This window comes from Aythya fuligula, chromosome 1 (genome assembly GCF_009819795.1).
Source record: "Aythya fuligula isolate bAytFul2 chromosome 1, bAytFul2.pri, whole genome shotgun sequence".
Lineage (NCBI taxonomy): Eukaryota > Metazoa > Chordata > Aves > Anseriformes > Anatidae > Aythya > Aythya fuligula.
The window spans coordinates 15,336,799-15,359,025 of record NC_045559.1 but is presented as its reverse complement, the minus strand read 5'-3'; the positions used below and the strand labels follow the sequence as shown (position 1 = coordinate 15,359,025).

At 51.1% G+C, this 22,227-nt stretch overlaps 1 protein-coding gene across 1 annotated transcript in view; it reads left to right on the top strand.

Moving 5' to 3' along the window:
* The first annotated feature begins 385 nt into the window (after positions 1 to 385).
* Positions 386 to 22,227, top strand: part of LAMB1 (laminin subunit beta 1) — a 41,025-nt gene continuing 19,183 nt past the window's right edge. The window contains exons 1-23 of the mRNA XM_032186388.1: positions 386 to 533; positions 665 to 834; positions 2,930 to 3,065; positions 4,994 to 5,067; positions 6,758 to 6,946; positions 7,040 to 7,103; positions 8,438 to 8,640; positions 9,930 to 10,050; positions 10,260 to 10,448; positions 10,815 to 10,994; positions 11,394 to 11,506; positions 12,474 to 12,553; positions 14,326 to 14,461; positions 16,826 to 16,984; positions 17,258 to 17,385; positions 17,919 to 18,042; positions 18,548 to 18,752; positions 18,905 to 19,048; positions 19,138 to 19,369; positions 19,777 to 19,940; positions 20,071 to 20,295; positions 21,080 to 21,297; positions 22,060 to 22,156. Coding sequence (XP_032042279.1) covers positions 509 to 533; positions 665 to 834; positions 2,930 to 3,065; positions 4,994 to 5,067; positions 6,758 to 6,946; positions 7,040 to 7,103; positions 8,438 to 8,640; positions 9,930 to 10,050; positions 10,260 to 10,448; positions 10,815 to 10,994; positions 11,394 to 11,506; positions 12,474 to 12,553; positions 14,326 to 14,461; positions 16,826 to 16,984; positions 17,258 to 17,385; positions 17,919 to 18,042; positions 18,548 to 18,752; positions 18,905 to 19,048; positions 19,138 to 19,369; positions 19,777 to 19,940; positions 20,071 to 20,295; positions 21,080 to 21,297; positions 22,060 to 22,156 — 3,376 coding nt within the window. The 5' untranslated portion in view covers positions 386 to 508. The remainder of the gene's footprint in view (positions 534 to 664; positions 835 to 2,929; positions 3,066 to 4,993; positions 5,068 to 6,757; positions 6,947 to 7,039; positions 7,104 to 8,437; positions 8,641 to 9,929; positions 10,051 to 10,259; positions 10,449 to 10,814; positions 10,995 to 11,393; positions 11,507 to 12,473; positions 12,554 to 14,325; positions 14,462 to 16,825; positions 16,985 to 17,257; positions 17,386 to 17,918; positions 18,043 to 18,547; positions 18,753 to 18,904; positions 19,049 to 19,137; positions 19,370 to 19,776; positions 19,941 to 20,070; positions 20,296 to 21,079; positions 21,298 to 22,059; positions 22,157 to 22,227) is intronic.

Genomic DNA, 22,227 nt, shown 5'->3' with positions numbered 1-22,227 from the left:
TCACCTCGCCACGCAGGGTGGCCCCCTCCATTCACCCTTACGGGGTGCTCCCCCAGCACCCCCTGAAGGGCTGGGGACCCCGGCATGGAGGCAGAACGGGGCCGAGCACCCCCAACCCCACAGCGCTGCCCCACATCAAGCCCGTCCCGCTGGCCCCGTCGGTGGTGCCCGCTCCATCGGGGGGTCCTGGGGAGGGTTCTGGGGGGGGTCCCCCTCGCCCTAAGCGCTCCCCCCGGGCTTCCCCTTTCCCCGCAGCCCTGGCAGCATCGGCGAGAGGGGAAGGGAAGGGGCCGGGCCGGGAGCTCGGCGGGGAGGGGACGAGGGGGAGGGCCGGGGGGGGCCGCCCGGCGGCTCGGAGCCGCTCCCGGGGAGCCGCGGCGCCTGCGTGGAGCCCGGTGGCGGCGGGGGAGGCTTCCGGAGCGGGGGTCCGGTCCCGTCCCGTCCCGTCCCCTCCTGTCCCATCCCGTCCCGTCCCGTCCCGACCCGTCCCGCGCCGTCGGTGCTCGCCATGCGGCTCCTCCCGCTCTACCTCGGTAACCACCGCCCGGCCCCGCTCCCACCGCCGTCGGGGCAGGGGGCTGCGGGCTCGGCTTCACCGCGTGTCCCCCCTTCTTCTTCTTCTTCTCTCCCTTCTCCCCCTGTCTCCCACCCCCCGGCCCCGCAGCGCTGTGGGTGGCGGCGGCTCAGGAGCCCGAGTACAGCTCCGGCTGCGCCGAGGGCAGCTGCTACCCGGCCACCGGCGACCTCCTCATCGGCCGCGCCGCCCGCCTCTCCGCCTCCTCCACGTGTGGCCTCCGGCAGCCCGAGCCCTACTGCATCGTCAGCCACCTCCAGGTGAGCCCCCTGACGGCGAGGGGGGTGCCCGGGGACCGGCCGGAGGCACCGAGCGACCCCCGGAGCTCCCCGAGCCCCGACGGGGAGGGGGACGCGGCGGGGACGGGGACGCGTTTGCGGGAGCCCCCCCGGGGCTTAACGGGGAAGAAACCCCGGGGTACGCCCACTTAACACTCGGTGTAAGTTTAATTAACACTGGGTGTAAGTCCGATTAACACTCGGGGTAGGTTCAATTAATGCTCGGGGGGGTTTCAGCCTTAACGCGGAGCCGTCTAGACAGCTTCCTGACGGCAAGTGGTGTGTAGGAGCCGGTTGTAATGGCTTGGCGGCTGTCCTCATAATATAATTACATCTGGATGGTCTCCGGGTGAAAGCAGGCAGATCGGCTCGGCTGGTGGAAGGCAGAGAGGTTTTTAGGATTTAAGAGACGGCTATAAGGGAGTATTGAAGGTCCCTGAGACAGCAGGGGTAGGGGACGGGAGCGGGATCTCCGCTGGGTTAGGTGGAAAGTGAGGGAATTGCCCCAGGCTGAAGTGGCTGCCGAGACAATGGGGACGGATCCTGACACCGGGAAGGAAAACGCCTCCCGTTTGTGCCCTGAGGTTACAAATCTCCCCGCCACACGGTTTTACCACGCTGCCCTGTATGCCGGGGGTAATTCTGGGTTTAACACGGCGGGTAGCCTTGCTGCAACATTTTCAGCATTTTGGGGTTGCTTTCTTTGCATCTCTCCTCCAAAGAAGTAACAAAGGCGCCTTGTTAGTTTTATTGTCCCAGAAAACGCTGAAGTTCCCAGGTGGTTTATGTTAAAACGCGCTGCCTCAGATGGTTTTAACGTGGCCTCGTTCCCGATCTCACAGCCCCGTTTCAGTGGTTGCCTGATATTTCCGTACTGTGAGTGGTACTGGGGAAATCTGCCAGGCTGTGGGTGCAGGAAGGTGCCCCGTAACCACACGGGGCCGAGCACTTTGCAGGACGGGACCTTTCGGTGTTGGGCAGTGATTTGGTGGGAGAAGGACGAGTGGCTGCAGGGGGCTGAGGCTGCGGGATGGGACAGGAGGGGACGGGAGGGGACGGGTGCCTTCCCAGCCCCGCAGGACTCAATGAAATAGTAAATCCGCATGGCACGGACCTGCCAGCTCACGTGTTCCTGGCTGGCAAAGCACCACGCGTTCGTCTCCCCAGCCACGCTGCAGGGATGGAGCCCGCAGCAATCGGCTGCTGCCGTGCCAGGGCTGAGAGCCCCTGCAGTGTTAGGAGCCCCTCTGCCCCCCCTGCACTGCCACACCTGGGTTATTTGGGGCAGAAACCCTCCCTTTCGGTTCAGCTTGAGTCTTACCTTGCAAGCTTTGCATGGTTTAGGCAGCACTGTGTAAAAATAGTGCACATAGCACTAGTCACAGTGGGTTTTTGTCCTTTTGGTGAAGAAACGCTTGTCCATTTTCCCAAAAAAGCATGTGCCAGGCTTGCGCCCAGCTGTCTTGTAGGGTGTGCAGGCTGGGGTTGCGTGCATAGCTTCAGATTGCAAACATGGTTGAAGGTGCCTGGATGCGGTGTAGGTAGGAGCCTGAAGAGCTGGATTCAGCATAGAGCTAACCCCACAGGAAAAAGAGCCAGTCACTAAATCACCCATGGGCTACACGAGCACTGAGCCTGCCTGGAGATGTCCCTACAGTGGAGAAGTTACATCTCAAAGCCAGCTCCTAAAAGCAGGGTTACATCACTCAAGTTTTTGAAGGTGCAGTTTTGCGTGCGTACATTTCAGTTCAGGGATTGTCTGGAGATGCTGCCGCTGGTTGTGAGCTCTGCTGGGGAATCGGCATGCAGGCAGGGATTTCCTGAACCCGCAGCGTGCTCTCACGGAAACACAGTGTATGGAATTCCTGGCATAGCTTCCACCGGGCAATTTGCATTAATGCGAAAAGGTAAATACACTTATCAATTAAAAAAAAAACAAAGCCAACACCACACCTTCGATGCCTCCTGCAGGCAAAATTCAGAGGAATGTGATATGGATGGAAAATACTCTTATCTGCAGGAAACAACTACTGCCCCGTGGATAAAATTGGTAATGCCAGTTATCTTGTTGTTTCAGGAGGACAAAAAATGTTTCACATGCGATTCAGAGGATCCCTTCCACGACACCCTCAATCCCAACAGCCACCGCATCGAAAACGTGGTCACCACGTTTGCTCCCAATCGCCTGAAGCTCTGGTGGCAGTCAGAAAACGGTATGCAGCTTGGTGGGGAGACATTCCCTGGGCTGGGAGTTGCTTTCCCTTCTTTTGTCTGCGGGTACCTCCGCGTCTGCTGTTAGCTCAGGGCTGGTAATTGCTGCTGTGGGAGGGATCGTGCTGGTAGCAGCGGGCTGAGTAAAGCTGGCTGCTTTTGTGTGCCCGTAACGAAGCCCCGCGAACCCTCCAGGAGTGCTGGAAAGAGCTCTCTCCTGCTGCTCTGTGAGAATCCTTTCCTAAAAAGAGAAGTTTCCCACCCCGGCTCCAGATCTGCCTCATGTTTGGGCAGAGGCAGCGGCGCAGCCTGCCAGCGGCGAGCATCCCAGGGCAGCGCTGCCAAGCCAGGAGGCGCCGCAGGGCTTCCCCACGCTGCTGGGGGAACCGGGGGAAGGAGGTGGGCTGGGGGCTGCAGGGCCGTGGTCCTGCCCTCAGACCTCCACCTCCCTGCTTTCCCTTCCCCAGGCACCCTACATTCCTGTACTCGCGTGCCAAACGGTAAAATGAACTCCAGAAATGAGCCAGCAATTTTTATTTTTTTTTTCACAATATATTGCGTGTCCGTTTGGTGGCCCTTTATTTTATTTTTCACCCTTCCTCTGCCCTTTTTTTGCTTTTATGGTTTTGCTTTTGGCGGGCTTCCCTACACAAAGCGAGGCATCTAGATTTTCATCCTGCCCTAAAGCCTTAAAGCCAGATGGACAGGATGGGATTTCTGCAAAAGCAGTGGCAGGAACTATCCGACTCTACGTTAAAATAACATGGTAATACTTGTAACATTTCTGTTGTCCAGTAAAGAAAGATTTTCTCTAAATCCTTTTTCTCTAAATCCTTTTTAACCATTTCTTTTTAACAATGTAGATCAGACTGGCGAGCTGCTCATCTCTAGTGGCTCTCTTGTAGCGTTCCAAATAATTCATGTTTTTTGCAACAAGCTTGGCAGCACTCAGACAGAAAAGTTCTTAGCGCATAAGGTCATGAAAATGTCCTTCAAGAGTGAAAAACAAATGATTCTTTCTGTCCAATTCATGTTTTCTTCCACTCAGGCACACAGCAGAAGGGACCATCACTGCACACTCTACATGAAGTCACAGCTAGTTGAAAATTTAAGTGTTTTATCAGTTTGTGCTTGTCATTTCTTAGCCTTCCTCCTCTCTGCAAATCTCACTGGATTTTTGTTTTGTTTCTAACTTCAGCATAATTAGTATCCAGCTGTTCTGAGAGGTCTTTTCACATGGCAAAGTAATATTTCTGTTTTGCTTCCTTTCTGCACAGTCTTTGACTGTAGGTAGTTGTGCAGCACAGCTGGGAAAACCTTTCACTTGTCGTGGTTTCCTGCGGGGGCAGGGCAGGGCAGGGCTGGGATAGCTGGCTTAGGGGTACTCCAAAAAACAGGTTATAAAGAAACAGTTCCTGCATCTGGATTAACAGGAGAATCCAGAGTGAGAGAAAAAAGATGGGGAACAGTCCCTACCAGCAGTCGGTGAGATTTGGGGTGCCAGGGCTGGGTTGCAGCCCCCATGGGCTGTGTTGTGTGAGGACAGTGTGGGGCTGGGCTCAGCATCCTCGCCCTTACCAGCCACCGAGCACCTTGGTGCCAGGATGCAGCCTGTAGCAGTCCTTGTCTTCATCCTACATCTGGCAATGTTACACGCTCCGAGATCACAACAGTGCAGGCTCACGCTTCGGTTTTAGCTGCAGGGTGTCTCTGCAGGTGGTGCATGGCACTCCCTGTGCAATACGGTCCTCAGCAGCCCCTTTCTGTCTCCTTGTACCTTACTAAAGCACTAAATCCCTTTTTTGACATCAGATCCAGACAGCAAAGGGAAGAGGCCCTGTGCCACCAGAGCACAGGGCCTCAGCAAAATGTTGCTGCAGAGGCTGGCGGTGTCCTTGATTGTTGCAGTTCCTTTGCTCTGCCCCTGCAGGTCTGGAAAATGTGACTATCCAGCTGAACCTGGAGGCCGAGTTTCATTTCACTCATCTCATCATGACCTTCAAGGTAAGGACACCACAGCCTTACCCACACCCTCACTAGGGGCCCTGCACAGAGCCCCACAAGTCCCCTAAAACACAAGAAAGCGAGAGTCCTTTGCATCCAGGTGATGTTTGGGACAGGGGCTCTGTTTGAGCTGTTTAGCCTGATTTTTAGATCTGTCAGCCATTAACTCCTGAAGTCATGCAGGAGTGACTTGTGACTTGAGTTGTGTTTAAACTTCAAGTGTGGGGCCGCAGAAGGAGTCACACAAAATCCTTGCCGTTTGCCTCTCTGCAGTGGTTGTGTTGCTAGAAGATCATTGCCTAAGTCATATAGTAGCAAGGGTTTTTATTTAAAAAAAATAAAATAAAATTGGCCATGCTATCAGTTTTCATTTGGCAAATGTAAAGGTCTTCAGGAAGAAGAAACATCTGTACACAAAGTGTCTTTGTTTCCTTCCAAACAGATGTCTTGGAATGGCAGATTGTGTCCTGTACATCCTAAATCACAGGCAGCCTTCAGCTGAGGTTTCAGGGCCCGCAGGGCTAAATCTCTTTGTATGTAAACAAATTAATCTCTTAATTTATACGCGTCAGCTTTCCAGGAGAGCCAGCTCCTTTGCCTTGAGGCATCGGCTTGGGTTTCTTCCCTTGCCTTGAGGTGGTGTCCGAGGTGGAAGGTGGTCCCCTCGGGTCCCCTCTGCGGGTCCCCAGCAGTGAGGGACCCTCACCAGGTACCGGTGCCTCTGGGCTCATCAGGAGCTTGGTCAGGAGGAAGGCTGCAGGGGAAAAAAGATGGTTTTAGGGATTATTTGCTGGCTTTGTGGGACAGCTGCTCGAGCTGCCTTACCCCAGTGTGCATTTTCTGTCGGGTGAGATACCAGTCTGTAAGGCGGGTGGTGTTTTCAGCCAGGAAGCAGGAAAAAAGGACTTATTTCCAGCTGTGACTGAAATGTTTTTTGTGCTTGGCTCCTTGAGCACCTTGTCTGAATCCATCTGGTTGATGAAGGGGCTGCTGGCACTTCTTGCTGCAAGCCAGGTACTACATTAGTGTCTGTGTTTTGGAATGCAGTTGATGGAAACATTACTGTTGTCACAAGGTTTGGGGATCAAAGGGATTCAAAATCTTTTTTAAAAACTCCATTAGCTAATTGTTCTGGAGTGGAATACATGCAGGGAAGAAGGAAGGTAGAGTAGGGTTTTGGGACTCAGGGGAAGCTGGGTACAATACGAGTGAATGAAGCTCAACACCTCGGGTTCCTTAAGGAGATCCCTGCTCAGGGGACAGGAGGTGAGACCCGGTATGTCTCTGTGGAAGATCAGTTGAAGAGGTATGGCAAGGAAGAAGGCTGTGCTGCTTTCCACAAGCAGTGGAAAAAATCCCTTTGTCTCCCCAGAGCCCTGCTTTAATCTCCAGTTTTGAGAAAGGATTTGGAATCTGAGAAACTTGCAAGTTTGGGTGCTTGATTGCTGAATGCTGTCTGGTCTGTGGTTTGATGTGTGTTATTTTGAAGGTCTGCCTCTGAGCAGAATGTAAAATACCAGCAGTAAAGGCTGGTAGAAAAAAAAAAAAAAAGTAAATATTGGAAATAATCACTGCAGAGAGAGAAGAGATTAAAATCCAGATGGGTGGATAGCTCATACTTAAAAATGTTCAGTGTAAATGCAAACAACTATTAACCAAGTACAATCTCCTTTGGTTTTCCCATCACTAGACATTCCGTCCTGCCGCAATGTTGATAGAAAGATCATCTGATTTTGGAAAAACATGGCAAGTATATAGGTATTTTGCATATGACTGTGAGAGCTCGTTTCCTGGGATTTCAACTGGACCCATGAAGAAAGTGGATGATATCATTTGTGATTCCCGGTACTCCGACATTGAACCTTCAACTGAGGGAGAGGTCAGAGGGTTTTTTTCAATATGTTGATTGTGTAGGCTTTTTCCATACAAATCCTGATTCTCTGAATCTTCTGTTGTTCTGTCTTTCCTCCAGGTAATATATCGCGTTTTAGATCCTGCTTTTAGAATTGAAGATCCGTACAGTCCAAGGATTCAAAGTATGTATGGTGTTATCTTCCAGGCTTATTTTAAAGGGTTTCTGTTCTTAGTTATTTGCTATTTAAAAAAAAAAAAATAAGCCACAAATAAGGTCATGCATTTGCCTTGGTAATAATTTTGAAGTTGTGTGAATACATTTCTGGTATGGCTTCTTTTCCTGACTCAGACAGTGATCTACTGGGAAATAACAATCACTGGTGTCAATTCAAGTGATTGTTCTTATGCACATCATTGTAGTTGGTCCTTTTCTTATTTGTTGAGGGAAATATTTTTGCTAAAGAACCCCCCTCCCCAAAATACATGCAGTTGCTGAGAGAAACCTTGGACATGATCATGTCATTGCAGGGTTTTCAGAAAGCAGAGAAACAGAACTACAAATGTACTTATCTAGAAATGCAAAATGATGTTAAAATCAACAGGGTTGTGTTTTATGTTTTAGATTTCAGAACATGTAAATCACAGCTTCTGGATGACTGGCCTTGGTAGCAGTGAATGGCTGGTCCATGCAGACGTGGTCATAAACCAAAAATGCCTGTAGCGGGCAAGTAAATCTGAAGTGAAAAAAATCTGAAGAAAAAGAGTGTCTGCTAGTTGCTATATTGCTTGAATCTTTTTTTATACAAAGTTTTAAAGGAGAGAGGGTCTGCTTTCATTGGTTTGAAGTGCTTTTTCAAGCATTGTTTCGAGTTCATAAGAAAATATGCATAATATCCAAGTGGACGTGTAGATTGAATTAATTACCACATCATTGCCTTTACGCAGATTATCCCTTGAGAACTCCTTTGTGTTTGGTCACTGATGAAGTGTTGCCTCTTTTAACAGAATATGACTAATTAAATCTGGGCAAGTTGGGTGTGTGAAAAAGAAGAATATGTTTGTGTCTTGTTGCCAACTAAGATTTTGGTCCAAAAGGCTCATAACTTTTAAAGCTTCTGGTCCATTTGTCAGCAGTTCCTTAATATCACCCCCATTTTATACTTTAAACCCAAAGTGTAGAAAGAATCAGTGTCTCCTCGGTGGTGCTGGTGTACATGCATTTAATATTTGTGCTTGTGTCTGTGTGTGCCTACAGTAAAACAGACTAAAACTCTGAATTAAGCTTAAACTAACTTTCACGGTGATCAGCATGTAGTAAATTAATGCAATTTTTGGATGTTAGGGATGTGAAGTGATACAATGTGTAGTACATTAAGTGCTGAAATTAAACCTGATCTAATCTGCCCGTAGGAAGCGTGATTGGGAAGTCACTGCTGGCTTCCTCCCATTCAGTACAATATCTGGTAAATAACTCCAAAACATGTTTTTTTTTTTTTTTTTCTGGTGTCCCCTGCAGACCTCTTAAAGATCACAAATCTGAGAATCAAGTTCGTCAAGCTGCACACACTGGGAGATAACCTCCTGGACTCACGGATGGAGATCAGGGAGAAGTACTACTATGCCATCTACGACATGGTGGTGCGCGGGAACTGCTTCTGCTACGGGCACGCCAGCGAGTGTGCCCCGGTGGAGGGCTTCGACGAGGAGGTGGAAGGAATGGTGAATATGCTCACTTTTCTCCCCAAAGCTGTTCAGGATTTTTTTTTAAGTGATTTAAAAACAATGAAGTGAAGAGATGTGATAGGAGAAATGTGAGTCGCCCTCTGCCCTCAACTTTCAAACAAGAAAACCATTGAAAACTACTCTTTGTTGGTCAACCTTTCTGTCATTATTGACATTAATCAAGTACAGAGAGCTCAGATTCAGTGAAAATAGTTCTAGCATTCCTTTTCTAATTATGTTAAAGAGCTGATGGAATTAAAAGGCAGGAAGGCAGAAAGGGAGGGTATTTGTATGGGGCTGGAGATGTGTATATTGTCTTGGTTGCCCTAAGACTGAAGTAAGTAGGGGCTTCAAAGGATGAAGCACTTTGATGAAAGAAAAACTGCATTTGTATCACTCCTTATCTGCTGAGAAGTGGGGGCTATAGGTTTGTATAGTTTTAGCCCTAATCAACAGGAAGCCCTGGAGGAAAATTCTGCTGCCTGCCTTGCATGCTGTTGCGTGAGTGCCCAATCCCTTCTGGCTTGCGGGTTTGCCCATGATTTTTGCCTGAGAGTGGTAAGAGCAGCCCTGTTAATGAGTGAGTTATTAACTGCATGGAAGTGCGGAAGCATAGGGGGAGGTTGTGTGGGTTGCCCCAGGGGCCGCAGGATGCAGGTACGCTCCATTGCTCCGAGCTTTCTCCCAAGGTCTCCTCCACCTGACCGGCAGCAAGACCAGCTTTGCCTCTGAAACTGTGGGTCAGGTGCTGGTAATCCCCGGCATCAAGGGCAGTGGCTGTCACACAATCACTGTTCAGTGCTTATGTGTTGAAGGCAAAGTTGGGCTGATGGATAAAACCCATCCAGACTGTGGTGGTCTCTGCTCTTGGCTTCCAGAAGGATGGCAGGGTGACAGTGGGCTAGAATTGACATGCTGATTTAACTAGATGAGTGTTAACGTCTAATTAACAGATAACAAACAGCTAATTCTTAGCTCTAAGATGCTTTTGTAATTATTTAGGTGGAACTGTGCTGTTCTTGTTAGTGTCAGAAAGCATTTTTCATGCATTTGTTTCAGAAAGGAAAGAAGGACAAGTCTGCATGAGGACATTCCTACCTAGGCAGGCAAGGGATGCTCCTGTGGCCCTTTGTCTTGTTATGCACATTAAAGTCCCCAAAAGTATGTCCATTATGTACTGGCTGCAGGTTGGATTATCTACTTTTTTATCAGCTTTTTTTGTTTCCCCGTCCTCTTAAACCAACTATATTCCTCTCATTTATGTATATATATATTTTTAATGACAGGTCCACGGGCACTGCATGTGCAGGCATAATACCAAAGGCTTAAACTGTGAGCAGTGTTTGGATTTCTACCACGACTTACCCTGGCGACCTGCCGAAGGCCGCAATACTAACGCATGCAAAAGTGAGTTTGGGTAAACTGCAGATGATATTTCTTGCTTTTTGTCTGATATTCCTTGCTTTTAGAGCATTAACGTGTTTTTTGTGTGAGTGGGTTGTGGGATTTGTGACACTCCATGAAGTTCTGCATGTTCTCCAGTAGACTTTGGCCTGCCTTTTCTGCAGGCTCGCATCTCCCCTGGGGCTAAGCAGTGCTTTTTGTCATTGTCACAGAGTGCAACTGCAACGGCCACTCCACGCAGTGCCACTTCGACATGGCCGTGTACATGGCCACGGGGAACACCAGCGGGGGGGTTTGTGACGACTGCCAGCACAACACCGTGGGACGCAACTGCGAGCAGTGCAAGCCCTTCTACTTCCAGCACCCCGAGAGAGACCTGCGGGACCCGGACGTCTGCGAGCGTAAGTGCAGCCCTGCTCCTGGGGTAGAGTGGTTGTGGTGCTTGGGCCAGCATCCCTAGGCCTTGCTCTGGAAGATTTAGGGTTTACCGTAGCTCCTGCTCTCTTCTCCAACCCTTTTTTCATCCCAAAGATCCCGGAGAGGAGGTGTTTATCTTGGAGGTCTTGAGTGAGCCTGGCTGGGTTTTGTTTTCTCTTCAAAAATCTGGAAATGCGTTTGGCCGCTACATGTTCAACCCATGTCATGTCTAATCCTTGCGGTAACGGTGCCTGCTCTCTACACAGCAGGCGAGTTTAAATAATTCCGTGTGAGGCTTGGCCTTTTCCGCTGCAGCAGTCAATAAAATGTGCCCAATGCTTCCTTCTTAGCCTGCAACTGTGACCCAGCTGGCTCCCAGAATGGTGGCATATGTGATCGCTACACCGATTTCTCTACTGGCCTCATTGCTGGACAGTGCCGTTGTAAATTATTTGTCGAAGGGGAGCGTTGTGACCTCTGCAAAGAAGGTTTCTATGGTCTGAGTGCTGATGACCCAGCGGGCTGTCAGTGTGAGTAAAAACATATGTTCCTTTCTGTGGGATCAAAAGCTCTTTGAGGAGCTGCTAGTGCTGGGAGAGCTTGGTTTCTGGGGTGGTTTTTCTCTTCCTTTCTTTCATGTTTTGCGAAAGGAAAAACATTCCTGGAGATTTGCTGCAACTTGGAGTCCACCCTCCACTAAAGCTCAGCCCCCCAGCTGATCCTGGTGGAAATAGCAGAACCCTCCGTGTTTGTTTTTAAGCCTCTAAGCCAGGGAAGTTTTACTGGGATGGGAGGTGGGCAAAGTATGCAATTAATCTCTGACCTGGGAAATGAGAGGAAGCTTAAATATAAATATTTAAATGGGATGCTGTCTAAAAGGTAACCGAAGCCCTGTGTTTTGACCTGCTTATTTGTATTTCCCCATCTAGCTTGTGCATGTAATCCTCTGGGTACCCATCCCGGAGGGAATCCTTGTGATTCAGAGACAGGAAACTGCTATTGTAAGCGCCTGGTGACAGGAAAGCAGTGCAGTCAGTGCCTGGTAAGTAGATTACGATAAGAATAATTAGAAGACGCTGGTGTGAGGGATGCTGGTATGCGGAAAGCAGGGGGCGAGGTGCTGGCCTCAGTCTGCGCTCTCCTGCAAGCAGGCGCCTGAGGTCCAGGCTGCAGCAGGCACCTCAGGGTGTGAGGAGCTGTGGAGCATGCTGTGTTATGGATGGGGACCTGGGATGTGTGCTAAGGGAGAGTCGAGGCAGGTGAGAGCATCTGGAAATTAATTCTGGTACTGCAGTGCAAGGAGTAAGACATTAGGGCACCTATCGCAGTTGCTCTGTGAAAATGAGAAATCTGGGGCAGTTCTGCCAGAGCCCATATGTTGCAAAAGACAAAAAGGTCTGAGAAGCAGTGCTACCCAAAAAAAAGAAAAAAAGATTCTCTATGCTGGCCATTTTTCAGGCAGTGATTAATTCCTACACATACGTTTCCATACATTGTTTACATGTGCTGGAGTGTTACAGAAACAGCCTGTCAAATAAAGGGATGTGTTTGTATAAACATTGACAGGCTCTCTTATCTGACAGTAAACTATATGGTAAAGCTAAACAAGGCTGGCTAGCTGCTGAGCCAGCTGTAGGGGAACAGCCCTGCACGGGCAGAGCCCGGAGCAAAGCCCCAGCAGCCCACGTGCTGCTCTCTGCTCAGGCACGGTGTGCTGGGTTGTCGTTCTCCCAGCCCTTTGTGGGTCAGGAGCCCACATCCAAAGTAAATGGATAAAAAATAGGGGTGAAACCAGAAAGCTGGAGTCCTCTGGAAGCTTTCTTTTAAAGCTGGGTGGAAAAGGGGTTTGTTTCCAAGCTCCTGAACCAGCCAGAAGGACGGAGGAGAGTGGGTGAGGGTGGTTTTGGCTCTTAAGGATGACAGCCTGGGGTGGCTTATACTGAGTATTGCAAAATAATGCTGTGCTTTTGGGGTGGATGGGGTTAAATTGGTGATGTCTCCTCCTGCAGCCGGAGCACTGGGGCCTGAGCAATGACATGGATGGATGTCGGCCCTGCGACTGCGACCAGGGGGGAGCACTGCACAACAAGTGAGTCCCAGCTCAGTTCCTCTCCTGCAATCATTCACCCCAGCAAGTTTCGCTTCGTTTGCCACCACAACACCTCAGTGTTTTCTGGAGGGCAGCATTTCGGATCGTCTTTCTGCTCTGGCATGCAGAAAGTAGCAGATCTTGATTGCTGCAAGGGGCGATAGAGGTGTCTGCATCTCTTCTGTGCTGAGCCTGCTCTTGGTTTTCTCCCCCACTGGCCCTTTAGCCAGTCTGTCTGTCTGTCTGGAGGGAAACAGTTAGCTGCAGGGCGTTGGATGTGGATCTGCACTGGGGAAGTGGAGGTTGTTCAGACAGAAATGTAGGTTTTGGAGATGCATCCATTGGTAAGAGCATGGAAAGTCCTGCCTTAAATGTCCAGTTCAGGCATTTTGGGCCGCCAGACCACTCCTCCCATCAGAGCAGCTTCCCCTGCTTTAGGTTCATGGCTTTTCAACAGCAGCACATTCCTTTGTCCTCTTTTCTTCTTCCTTCCCTCCGCAGACCCTGTGAAATGTCTGGGTTTTGTCTGAAACCACAGCAGTTTCCCGGGGGGATGGATTAATGCCACGTTGCCTGGTTTGCTCTCTACCATTTCTTGGTTGCCACCACCTGGCTCCCGCCCAGGGCGTGGGATGCAGCACCTGGGGCAGCCACACCTCACCCCAAATTTACCCCCACGCAAACCGCAGAGGTTGCAGCCTTGGCGTCCCCGGAGGGGAAACTTTCCAGCTCCCCTTCTGGGGCAGCTGGGGCACTTCAGCACCTAAAAGCAGACACTGAAGTGAATCTCCATAATTTCAAAAGTTATTTCAGGTATAAATTACTTTTAGACTAGGTTTAAAAAGCCTGGAGATTTTCCAGGAAACCCAGAGAGTTGTGATTTTAGAAAGATTTCTACATTAAATTTAAAATTTAAGGAAAGCAACATCTTTTGGTGGACTAACAAACCCTCCCATGAGACAGTGTAAGCAGGTCTCTTCAAAAATAAAACCTACCTGCTCGTTCTTCATAGTGCAGGGTGGACTCTGGGGACAATAAAAATGTGAAAAGGCAGTTTGGGGATAAAGCTACACTGAGAAAATAAAATGGCTTGTTATGGAGGAAGTGGACCTGTCCATGCCATTGTGGACAGACCTTCGCTGTCCCACGTCTTTGGCTGTGTCCATCTCTGTCTGAAGGAGCTCAGCATGGTCGGGGCTGGTAGTGCCGTGCAGAGCTACCTTGGGCAACCTCCTGGGATGTGCTTTGTCACGTACAAGAGCAGCCTGACATCCTGGGGCGTGCAGGGTCGTGCATGTTCTTGCTCTGCACAAGCCCAGACGAGCAGATCGGCTGCTTGCATGGCCTGCACGCCTGGAGCCAAAGGACAGACGTGCCTCTTGGCTGTGGATGACTGTAAAAGCAAGCGAAGCTCTCTCAGGACTGTTGTGTGGCCCCGAGGAACTCCTCACATCTGCAGCATTCAGTCCTCTCACCATCCAGACAGGGGAAACCACGCAGGCTGTCTGTTGGAAATGGTCCCTGGCTCGTGCTCACTCCGAGGCCGTGCCTGGGCCCTGCTTGGGGGAACACCAGCTGGGCTGAGCCCTTGACAGCGCGGATGAGCCAGCTGTAGAGCTTGGGATTAGGTCCTGGTACCACCTCCTGTCTAGATGCTTCTACAACCAGGAGCACTTCTCTGGTGTCACTTAAAATGTAAAAGCTGGAGGTGGCTCTAGCAGTGCCTTGTTGGAGCCAAGCTGCACTCTACATTCACCATTTTTCCATTTTAGCTGCTCGAGTGAATCTGGCCAGTGTGAGTGCCGGCCCCACATGTTCGGACGTCAGTGCAATCAAGTAGAGCCTGGCTATTACTTCATCTCGCTCGACCATTACATCTACGAGGCAGAGGAAGCCAACTTGGGTCCTGTGAGTAGCAGTTTGAGCGTGCCGCTCTGTGGGAAAGCTCCGTTGCGCTGTTTGGGTGGTGGAAAGAGGCTGGTTTATGACTTGAGTGTTGTGCGAAGACCATGTGGAAAGATGCCAGACTGAATTCTATGAGAACACTGCCCATCTGTAGCTGTTCGGTCTTAGTATCAGTAAATCATGTGGTAATTTAGGGGAGGAAACTTTCCTTTTTTAGTAAGTTTAGAATCACAGAATATCCCAAGTTGGAAGGGACCCTTAAGGATCATCGAGTCAAGTTTCTTTGATCATGACCATACAGTTTAATGTCTTCATCCCTTCTTTACCCCCTGCATATACGCCCATTTCTCTTCTCCCTCTTATCCCACGTGTGGTGGGTCACCAACACTGCCTCTTTCCTTCGGTGCCAGTGACTGGCAGGGATCAGCACACATTTAAACATGTTGCTGTGTGATTTAGGGTTTCTGTGTATCAGTGGCATTTCTTTTATTAATGACCAATGACCAAGCTTAATCATGCAAAAAACTGATTTGTAAGTGAGGATCACTCTCGTTTGTTTTGCCCGCTGGCATGGTACATCAGGGTCTCTGGCTTTTTCCTGTCCCCAAGAACGCAGCCTTGCTTTTAATTCATTAAAAGAAGCTGGGTGATTACATCAATTATCCTTGCCTCCAGCAAGGAGACAGCAATGAGATAATGGTTTCTCTGAAGCAGCAGATTGCAGTCTGCCTGTAATTGGGGCACTAACTCCTAATTTATTTGTTCGAGGCAGAGTGCGGTCACTTTGCTGTTTCAGCCAAGACCGAGCAGTTTGGCTGTCAGATAGTAGTGTGGAGCTCAGCTTGGACTGCAGCAAGGGCACTTGAGCTGGCACGAGATTTTGGGTGAATTTGTGTATGCCCAAGTGGAAGGGCAGTGCCAGGGGCTCGTGGTGCCCAGGGTTGAGGGACTCAGCTGAAAACCTGCCGTGCCAAGCAGAGGGGGAATCATGCCTCATTTTACCTTTTGAAACTGCCTGAACAAACCATTTTAAACACTGCCAATTTTGGGGAAGAAGATTTCTTCTTTTCTTCTTAATCTGGTGGCAGAATAAGATTTGAATTTCCAGGCAGAGACCCAAGAGGAGACAAAATGAAATGGCACGGAGTTATGGGGGTTTTCAGACGGTGCCAAGTCCCGGTGCACAATCCCCGCATGCTCTCACTCATGTCCTGCCTGAAATCCTTTCTGGGAGCTCCAACCCTTTGTCCAAAGCCAAAGGGTAATAATTTATAGCCTGGCTCTCTTCAAAGAGTGTGAGAATACATGAAGGGACATCCTGGAGTGATAGACGTATTGACATTTCCTTACATTTTATCCCTTTCTACTGAAGCAGCTTCCGTAGGAATGCACAGGATGTTGTTTTATAGCGAGAGCTATTCGTGGATGCAGATATATTTGAAACGGGAAGTTTGAGCATCACAGATTGCCATTTTCTGTTGCCTTTTTCTTTTTTTGCCTTATATAAAGAGTAACAGATAAAGACCTGACGTCTCAGACTGAAAGGAATGGCCAGTATGAGTTTGGGTGCTTAATAGCTAATGATAATTAGGGTCTCTGTTATTCAGTGACACCCTCCAGCAGCTCGATAGCTGTGGTCTGCTCTCTAAATGTTGTTCCAAGCAGTGGTTTGGCTTGGCCTGGCCCGGTGTAATCAGGAAGCAGTTAGCACTCAGCTCGGGCAGTTAGTGGAGCAGTTCGGTGCCTCTGCAGTAAATCCTTCTGCTACAAACGTGATGTGTGAGTTATTATGACAGAAGAGTTATATCCTGCGCTGGCACAAATCATGCGTCTCTTCAGGGTGAAGTAGATGGTCAATGAATAACTCACAGAAGGTTTTTAAATTTAATTGCCCACCGCAACAGAGAAGTGGATGAAGAATCGTGCAGTATCATTGAATCTGTCTTTCTCTTAGTGGGCTGTTACATGGAAGGTGTCTGTGCTGTGGCCTCAGAGAGTGGTGAGGCCCTGGCACAGGCTGCCCAGAGAAGCTGTGGATGCCCCATCCCTGGAAGTGTCCAAGGCCAGGCTCGATGGGGCTTTGGACAGCCTGAGCTGGTGGGAGGTGTCCCTGCCCATGGCAGGGGGTTGGAATTAGGTGATTTTTAAGGTCCCTTCCAACCCAAACCATTCTGTGGTTCTAAGTAGAAAGACAACAGTGTGCATGCACATGTGTTTAAAAGAGAGAACTTCTGTTTTCTGGGATGGAAATCATGGACATGGCGATCCAGAAATGATCCACCAACAGAGCTCATCAGTTCACATGTTCTAGTGGGGCTCACAAATTCAGCATATTGGTATTAAAATCTCTGCTCCCTCTTTCCGTAGGGCGTAAATATAATAGAGCGCCAGTCCACGCAGGACCGCACACCATCGTGGACAGGCATAGGATTTGTGAGGGTCCCTGAGGGGGCGTACCTGGAGTTCTACATCGACAATATTCCTTACTCCATGGAGTATGACATCGTGGTCCGCTACGAGCCACAGGTAGGTCTGTGGGTGCTGTGCCACTGCCCTGTGCACAACTGGTGGGAGACGAGGGCTTCCTGGAGGAATCAGAACTCAAAGACAAGGACAGGAGCTCTTATTTGTTTTTATTATCCCCAATATTATTTGCTTCACGGTTTTATTCAGTACAGGTGCTGCAGCACCTGTTTAATCAGCAAATTACAACATGACAAGTCAGAGGATGGCTGGAGCACTTGGCTCTCCCAGAGCTTACAGCCCTTGCTTGATGCTGATCAGCCTTTTTCTCTCCAGTTGCCGGATCAGTGGGAAAAAGCAGTGATCACTGTGTCGCGCCCAGGCAAGATTCCCACAGGTAGCCGATGTGGCAACACGGTTCCTGATGATGATAATCAGGTGGTCTCACTGCCTCCCGGCTCCAGGTGTGTATAACAGGATGGGACAGAAAGAGAAAACCTTTTTAAAAAAGAAAAATGGTGAATTCACCAAAAGCAGGCATCTGTGAGGCACCCAAACCTGCAGTTTTGAAGGAATGTGCCAAAGCAGTTTCAGTCCAGCTGACAGAGAATCGTCACGTCTTCAGTTTGCTGTGGCCCCTATGAAATTAATGAAATTTCATTATCAACGGGTTGTAAAAACATATATGCAGTACTGTGTCTGTAGTCTCAAAGCTTTTAAGTTTATTCCTGTCGTCTGACTTTTGTTCACTGTGTACAGGGGGGAAAACTTGGTGTTTGCACAGCCCGTGAGCGAACATCGCCGTTACTCTTTACCTTGCCGATAAGCTTTTCCGGCTCTGACTCACGCGAGCCTCTGAAGCGCCTCTTTGCATCGTAGCTTTTGTTCTGCCCACTCTTGGCTGCTCTCTGCTATCTCGATTGCTTTATAGGGCTACCTAAAATGCCTGACGGTGCTGGGCATTTGAAGTGAGGCATATTTCCTGTTCCCAATCCAGATACGTCGTTCTCCCACGGCCAGTCTGCTTTGAGAAGGGGCTGAATTACACCATCCGCCTGGAGCTGTCCCAGTACTCCTCGGTGGACACGGAGATGGAGAGCCCGTACACGCTTATCGACTCTGTGAGCACAAATTACCTCAGGGGTGCTTTGGTGGACAAGCGTTCTTAAAATCCTGAAAATTTGCATCTTTTCTGGGATGGGTCTGTGTAAATCCCAAGTGCTACCTCACGGAGTTGTTGCTTAGGGCTCAATTCAGATTTTAACTGAATGGTTTAAAGCAAGGTAGATTTCTTCAGGCTCAAAGTTGTTTTTCTGCTAAGAGGCTTTTGCTGTCTTTTACAGGACTGCAGATAGTTCCACAGAGCTGGACTTTTGCAGCATAATATATGTTGTGAATATCAAACTGTTTCTTTTGAAATGATAGGGTTTGGTAAGAATTTGTTAGATACCAGAACTATGCCACAGAAAAGTACAAAAATTCTGTCACTTTCCTTCCAAATTCAGTCAGTCTCTCCTTTTTGGCCTAAGAAGGATGATAGAAATTGAGATAATCACAAGTTTTCACAGTTTTAATGGAGGCTATTTATAAATAGTGACACGTGGCCGTTGTAAAATTGTTTTATAGCTCGTTCTCATGCCGTACTGCAAATCACTGGACATATTCACAGTGGGAGGCTCAGGCGAAGACGTGGTCACAAACAGCGCTTGGGAGACTTTCCAAAGATACCGGTGCCTGGAAAACAGCAGGAGCGTTGTGAAAACCCCGATGACGGATGTCTGCAAGAACATCATATTCAGCATTTCTGCACTATTACACGAGACCGCCTTATGTACGTAGCTACCCGCTTGTAGAGGAAACCATACCTGGAGGCCTGATGGCGCTTCCAGGTTTGCATGGGGAGCACGTGCATATGGGAAGAGCCATGGGGTGAGTGTCCTGCAACACAATTCTCACTGCTCCCTAATGCTTCTCTCTTCCTAGCCTGCCAGTGTGACCCCCAGGGCTCGCTGAGCTCGGTGTGCGACCCCAGCGGAGGACAGTGCCAGTGTCGGCCCAACGTAGTGGGAAGGCAGTGCGACAGATGTGCCCCCGGCACCTTTGGGTTTGGGCCCAGCGGATGCAGGCGTACGTGAGACCCCGTCCTCTGCGCTGGGCTGCCAATGGGGCTGGGCACTGGGCACTGAAGCACAGCCCCTTTCCTCCTCTCCTTGCAGCTTGCGAGTGCCATGTCCGAGGTTCGTACAATGCCTTCTGCGACGCGGAGACGGGCCAGTGCCACTGCTTCCCCGGCGTGTACGGGCGACAGTGCGACCGCTGCCTGCCCGGCTTCTGGGGCTTCCCCAGCTGCCAGCCCTGCCACTGCAATGGCCATGCTGATGACTGCAGCCCCTACACCGGGGAGTGCCTGCACTGCCGGGACCACACAGCCGGCCACAACTGCGAGAGGTATTTGTAACAGCGCTCCTTGGATGGCCCGTGGTGGCAGTCACAGCCAGCGGGGCCTTTGCTGTGAAATGTAGGATGTATGGAGGGAGGCAAGTCTGTGTGCCCTGGGAGCCAGGGAGTAGGGAGCACGCTGCCTGTGGCTTCCCATCTCCCACCAGAGAGCGCGTTGTGGGACCCCAAGGCTTTCCCCATTGAAACCCTCCTAAGAAGCATCTGCCTTGGGTCTCCAGCTTTTAGGCTGGAGCGAGCTGAATTTTCTCCACTGGCACAACTGCTCTGAGCTTGGGTGGCACCGGAGAGCCGCAAGGGTCTGTCTGCCTTTGGGTTCTTCATTGTCCTGTAAGGGTTTAAAATGTGAGTGTGTGTGTCTGCCTATGGTCCCCTGCATGCTGTACCCCACTGCACAGGTGTGAGGCCGGCTACTACGGAGACCCCGTCCTGGGCTCGGGCGACCACTGCCGCCCCTGCCCATGCCCTGACGGCCCCGAGAGCGGACGCCAGTTTGCCAGCGGCTGTTACCAGGATCCGGTCACTCTGCAAGTCACGTGTGTCTGTAGCACAGGATACATAGGTACTGCCTCTGCTTTGAGTGCGATCCGATTAATCCCCCCTTTAGTTAACGGCCCTTATTGTCTCGTATTGCCATTTACGGGGCTGTGAGCCGTGCTGGTAATTCCTGCCGTGCCTGCTTGTTCAAACAGGCAGTCGATGTGATGAATGTGCGTCTGGCTTCTTCGGCAGCCCCGACGAGGTCGGCGGCGCCTGCCAGCCCTGCCAGTGCAACAACAACATCGACACCACTGACCCGGAGGCCTGCGACAAGAGGACGGGGACGTGCGTGAAGTGCCTGTACCACACGGAGGGCGAAAACTGCCAGCTCTGCAAGGAGGGCTACTACGGGAGCGCACTGCAGCAGGACTGCAGGAGTGAGTGGAGATGTGCCTGTGTTCCCCTCCTCGGCCACCCACCACGTGGCGGGGCGGCAGCAGCGACCATAGCTCTTTATAATTGACCTGGGACCATTTGGGGTAGTGGGGAATACGAATTGCCTCCAGCTGGGCTTGTGTGCAGCTGCCCTGCCACTCAGTGGGGCTGCTGGAAGGCAGGGGAGCCCTTTGCCTTCTGGGGGGAGAGAAGGGGCAGCATTTGCATGTGCTGAAAGGATGAGGCTTGGGTCAGAGAAGGGTTTCTTGCCCTCTTGTTAGTGGTCTTTGTTTCCCTCTTATCTGGAGATCACCCGTGGCAGGGTGAGGATTTGCCTTTTGTTGACACAAAGGTTCCTGCAGATGTGGCTGAGCAGCAGGAGCCGAGTCCTGACCCAGAAGCAGACTCGTCTTCCTCGGTGGCCTGATGCAGCCCTCCCTGCTCCCCTCCACAACAGGACCGGGGTGGGGACATTTTGCTGCTGCTCCCCATCCAGTGCAGCAAAAGGATTGCAGGGCAAGGAAGCCGAGCTCTGCTCTGCTTTGCATATCACCACTCTGAGCAGGATGATAGGAGCTGGGAAGGCTTGGGTTTCCTTAGTAAAGGAGGAGACAAGAGGAGGAAGGCTGGAGGGCCAGCACGGGGTCACAGAGAGCTGCTGCCACCTCACGCTGGGGCAGCAGCCCGAAAGGTGGGGATTTCCATCTTGAGACCCAAGGATGGCTGAGGGATGTGTGTCATGGTGCTGTGCCACACGCACACACAAGCTGCCACCTCTTCTTGCAGAGTGTGTCTGCAACTACCTGGGCACGGTGCGGGACGACTGCGACAGTGCGGAGAGCTGCCGCTGCGAGGCGGCCACGGGGCAGTGCCGCTGCCTGCCCGGCGTGGTGGGGCAGACCTGCGACCGCTGCGCGCCCCACACCTGGAGGCTGGCCAGTGGCACCGGCTGCGAGCCCTGCGACTGCGACACCACCCGCTCCCTCGGGCTGGCCTGCAACGAGGTGAGGGGAAGGCTGCTGGGAGCCACCTGCAGCCTTTCTGCAGCTGGGCTGGGGTAGGATGTGTGCACGGGCTGGGTGGAGCCCACCAAAAGGTGTCAGAGCCATGGGTTGCCCTGCTTGTCCCGTAGCACCTTGCTTGTGTGGCACCTGGGGGCTGAGGGGTGAGCGAGGCGGGGGATGGAGTTAGGTGGTCATGGTTCGTTGGCTGCCACCACAGCTTGGTGTCCAAGAACATGGAGCATGATCAGAGGGCTGGGGCACCTCTCCTGTGAGGAGAAGCTGAGAGCCTGAAGAGAAGGCTCTGGGGAGACATTCCAGTACTTAATGGGGGCCTGCAGGAAAGCTGGGGAGGGACTCTTTATGAGGGGTGTAGTGATAGGATAAGGGCAAATGGCTTTAAACTAAATGAGGGGAGATGTAGATGAGACATCAGGAAGAAATTCTTTGCTCTGAGAGTGGTGAGGCACCCAGAGGCTGCCCAGAGAACCTGTGGCTGCCCCATCCCTGGAGGTGCTCAAGGCCAGGCTGGATGGGGCTTTGGGCAACCTGGTCTGGTGGGAGGTGTCCCTGCCCATGGCAGGGGGGTGGAATTAGGTGATCTTTAACAACCCTTCCAACCCAACCAACTCCATGGTTCTGTGACTCTGCACGCCCCGCTCCATTAGCAATGTCCATGTGGGTCACAGGTGCTGGGTGGGGAGGGGGAAGAGCTTTCAGGCTGCGGCAGCCCCACTGAGGTGGCCGTGTCCCTGTTTCTGGCAGTTCACAGGGCAGTGCCACTGCATGCCAGGCTTCGGAGGCCGGACCTGCCGGGAGTGCCAAGAGCTCTTCTGGGGCGACCCGGCTGTGGAGTGCCGAGGTGAGTGCTGGTGCTGCGTGGCCTTCATACGGGAGGTGTGGTGGCGGCCATCTCGGCGCTCTGCCGCCTGC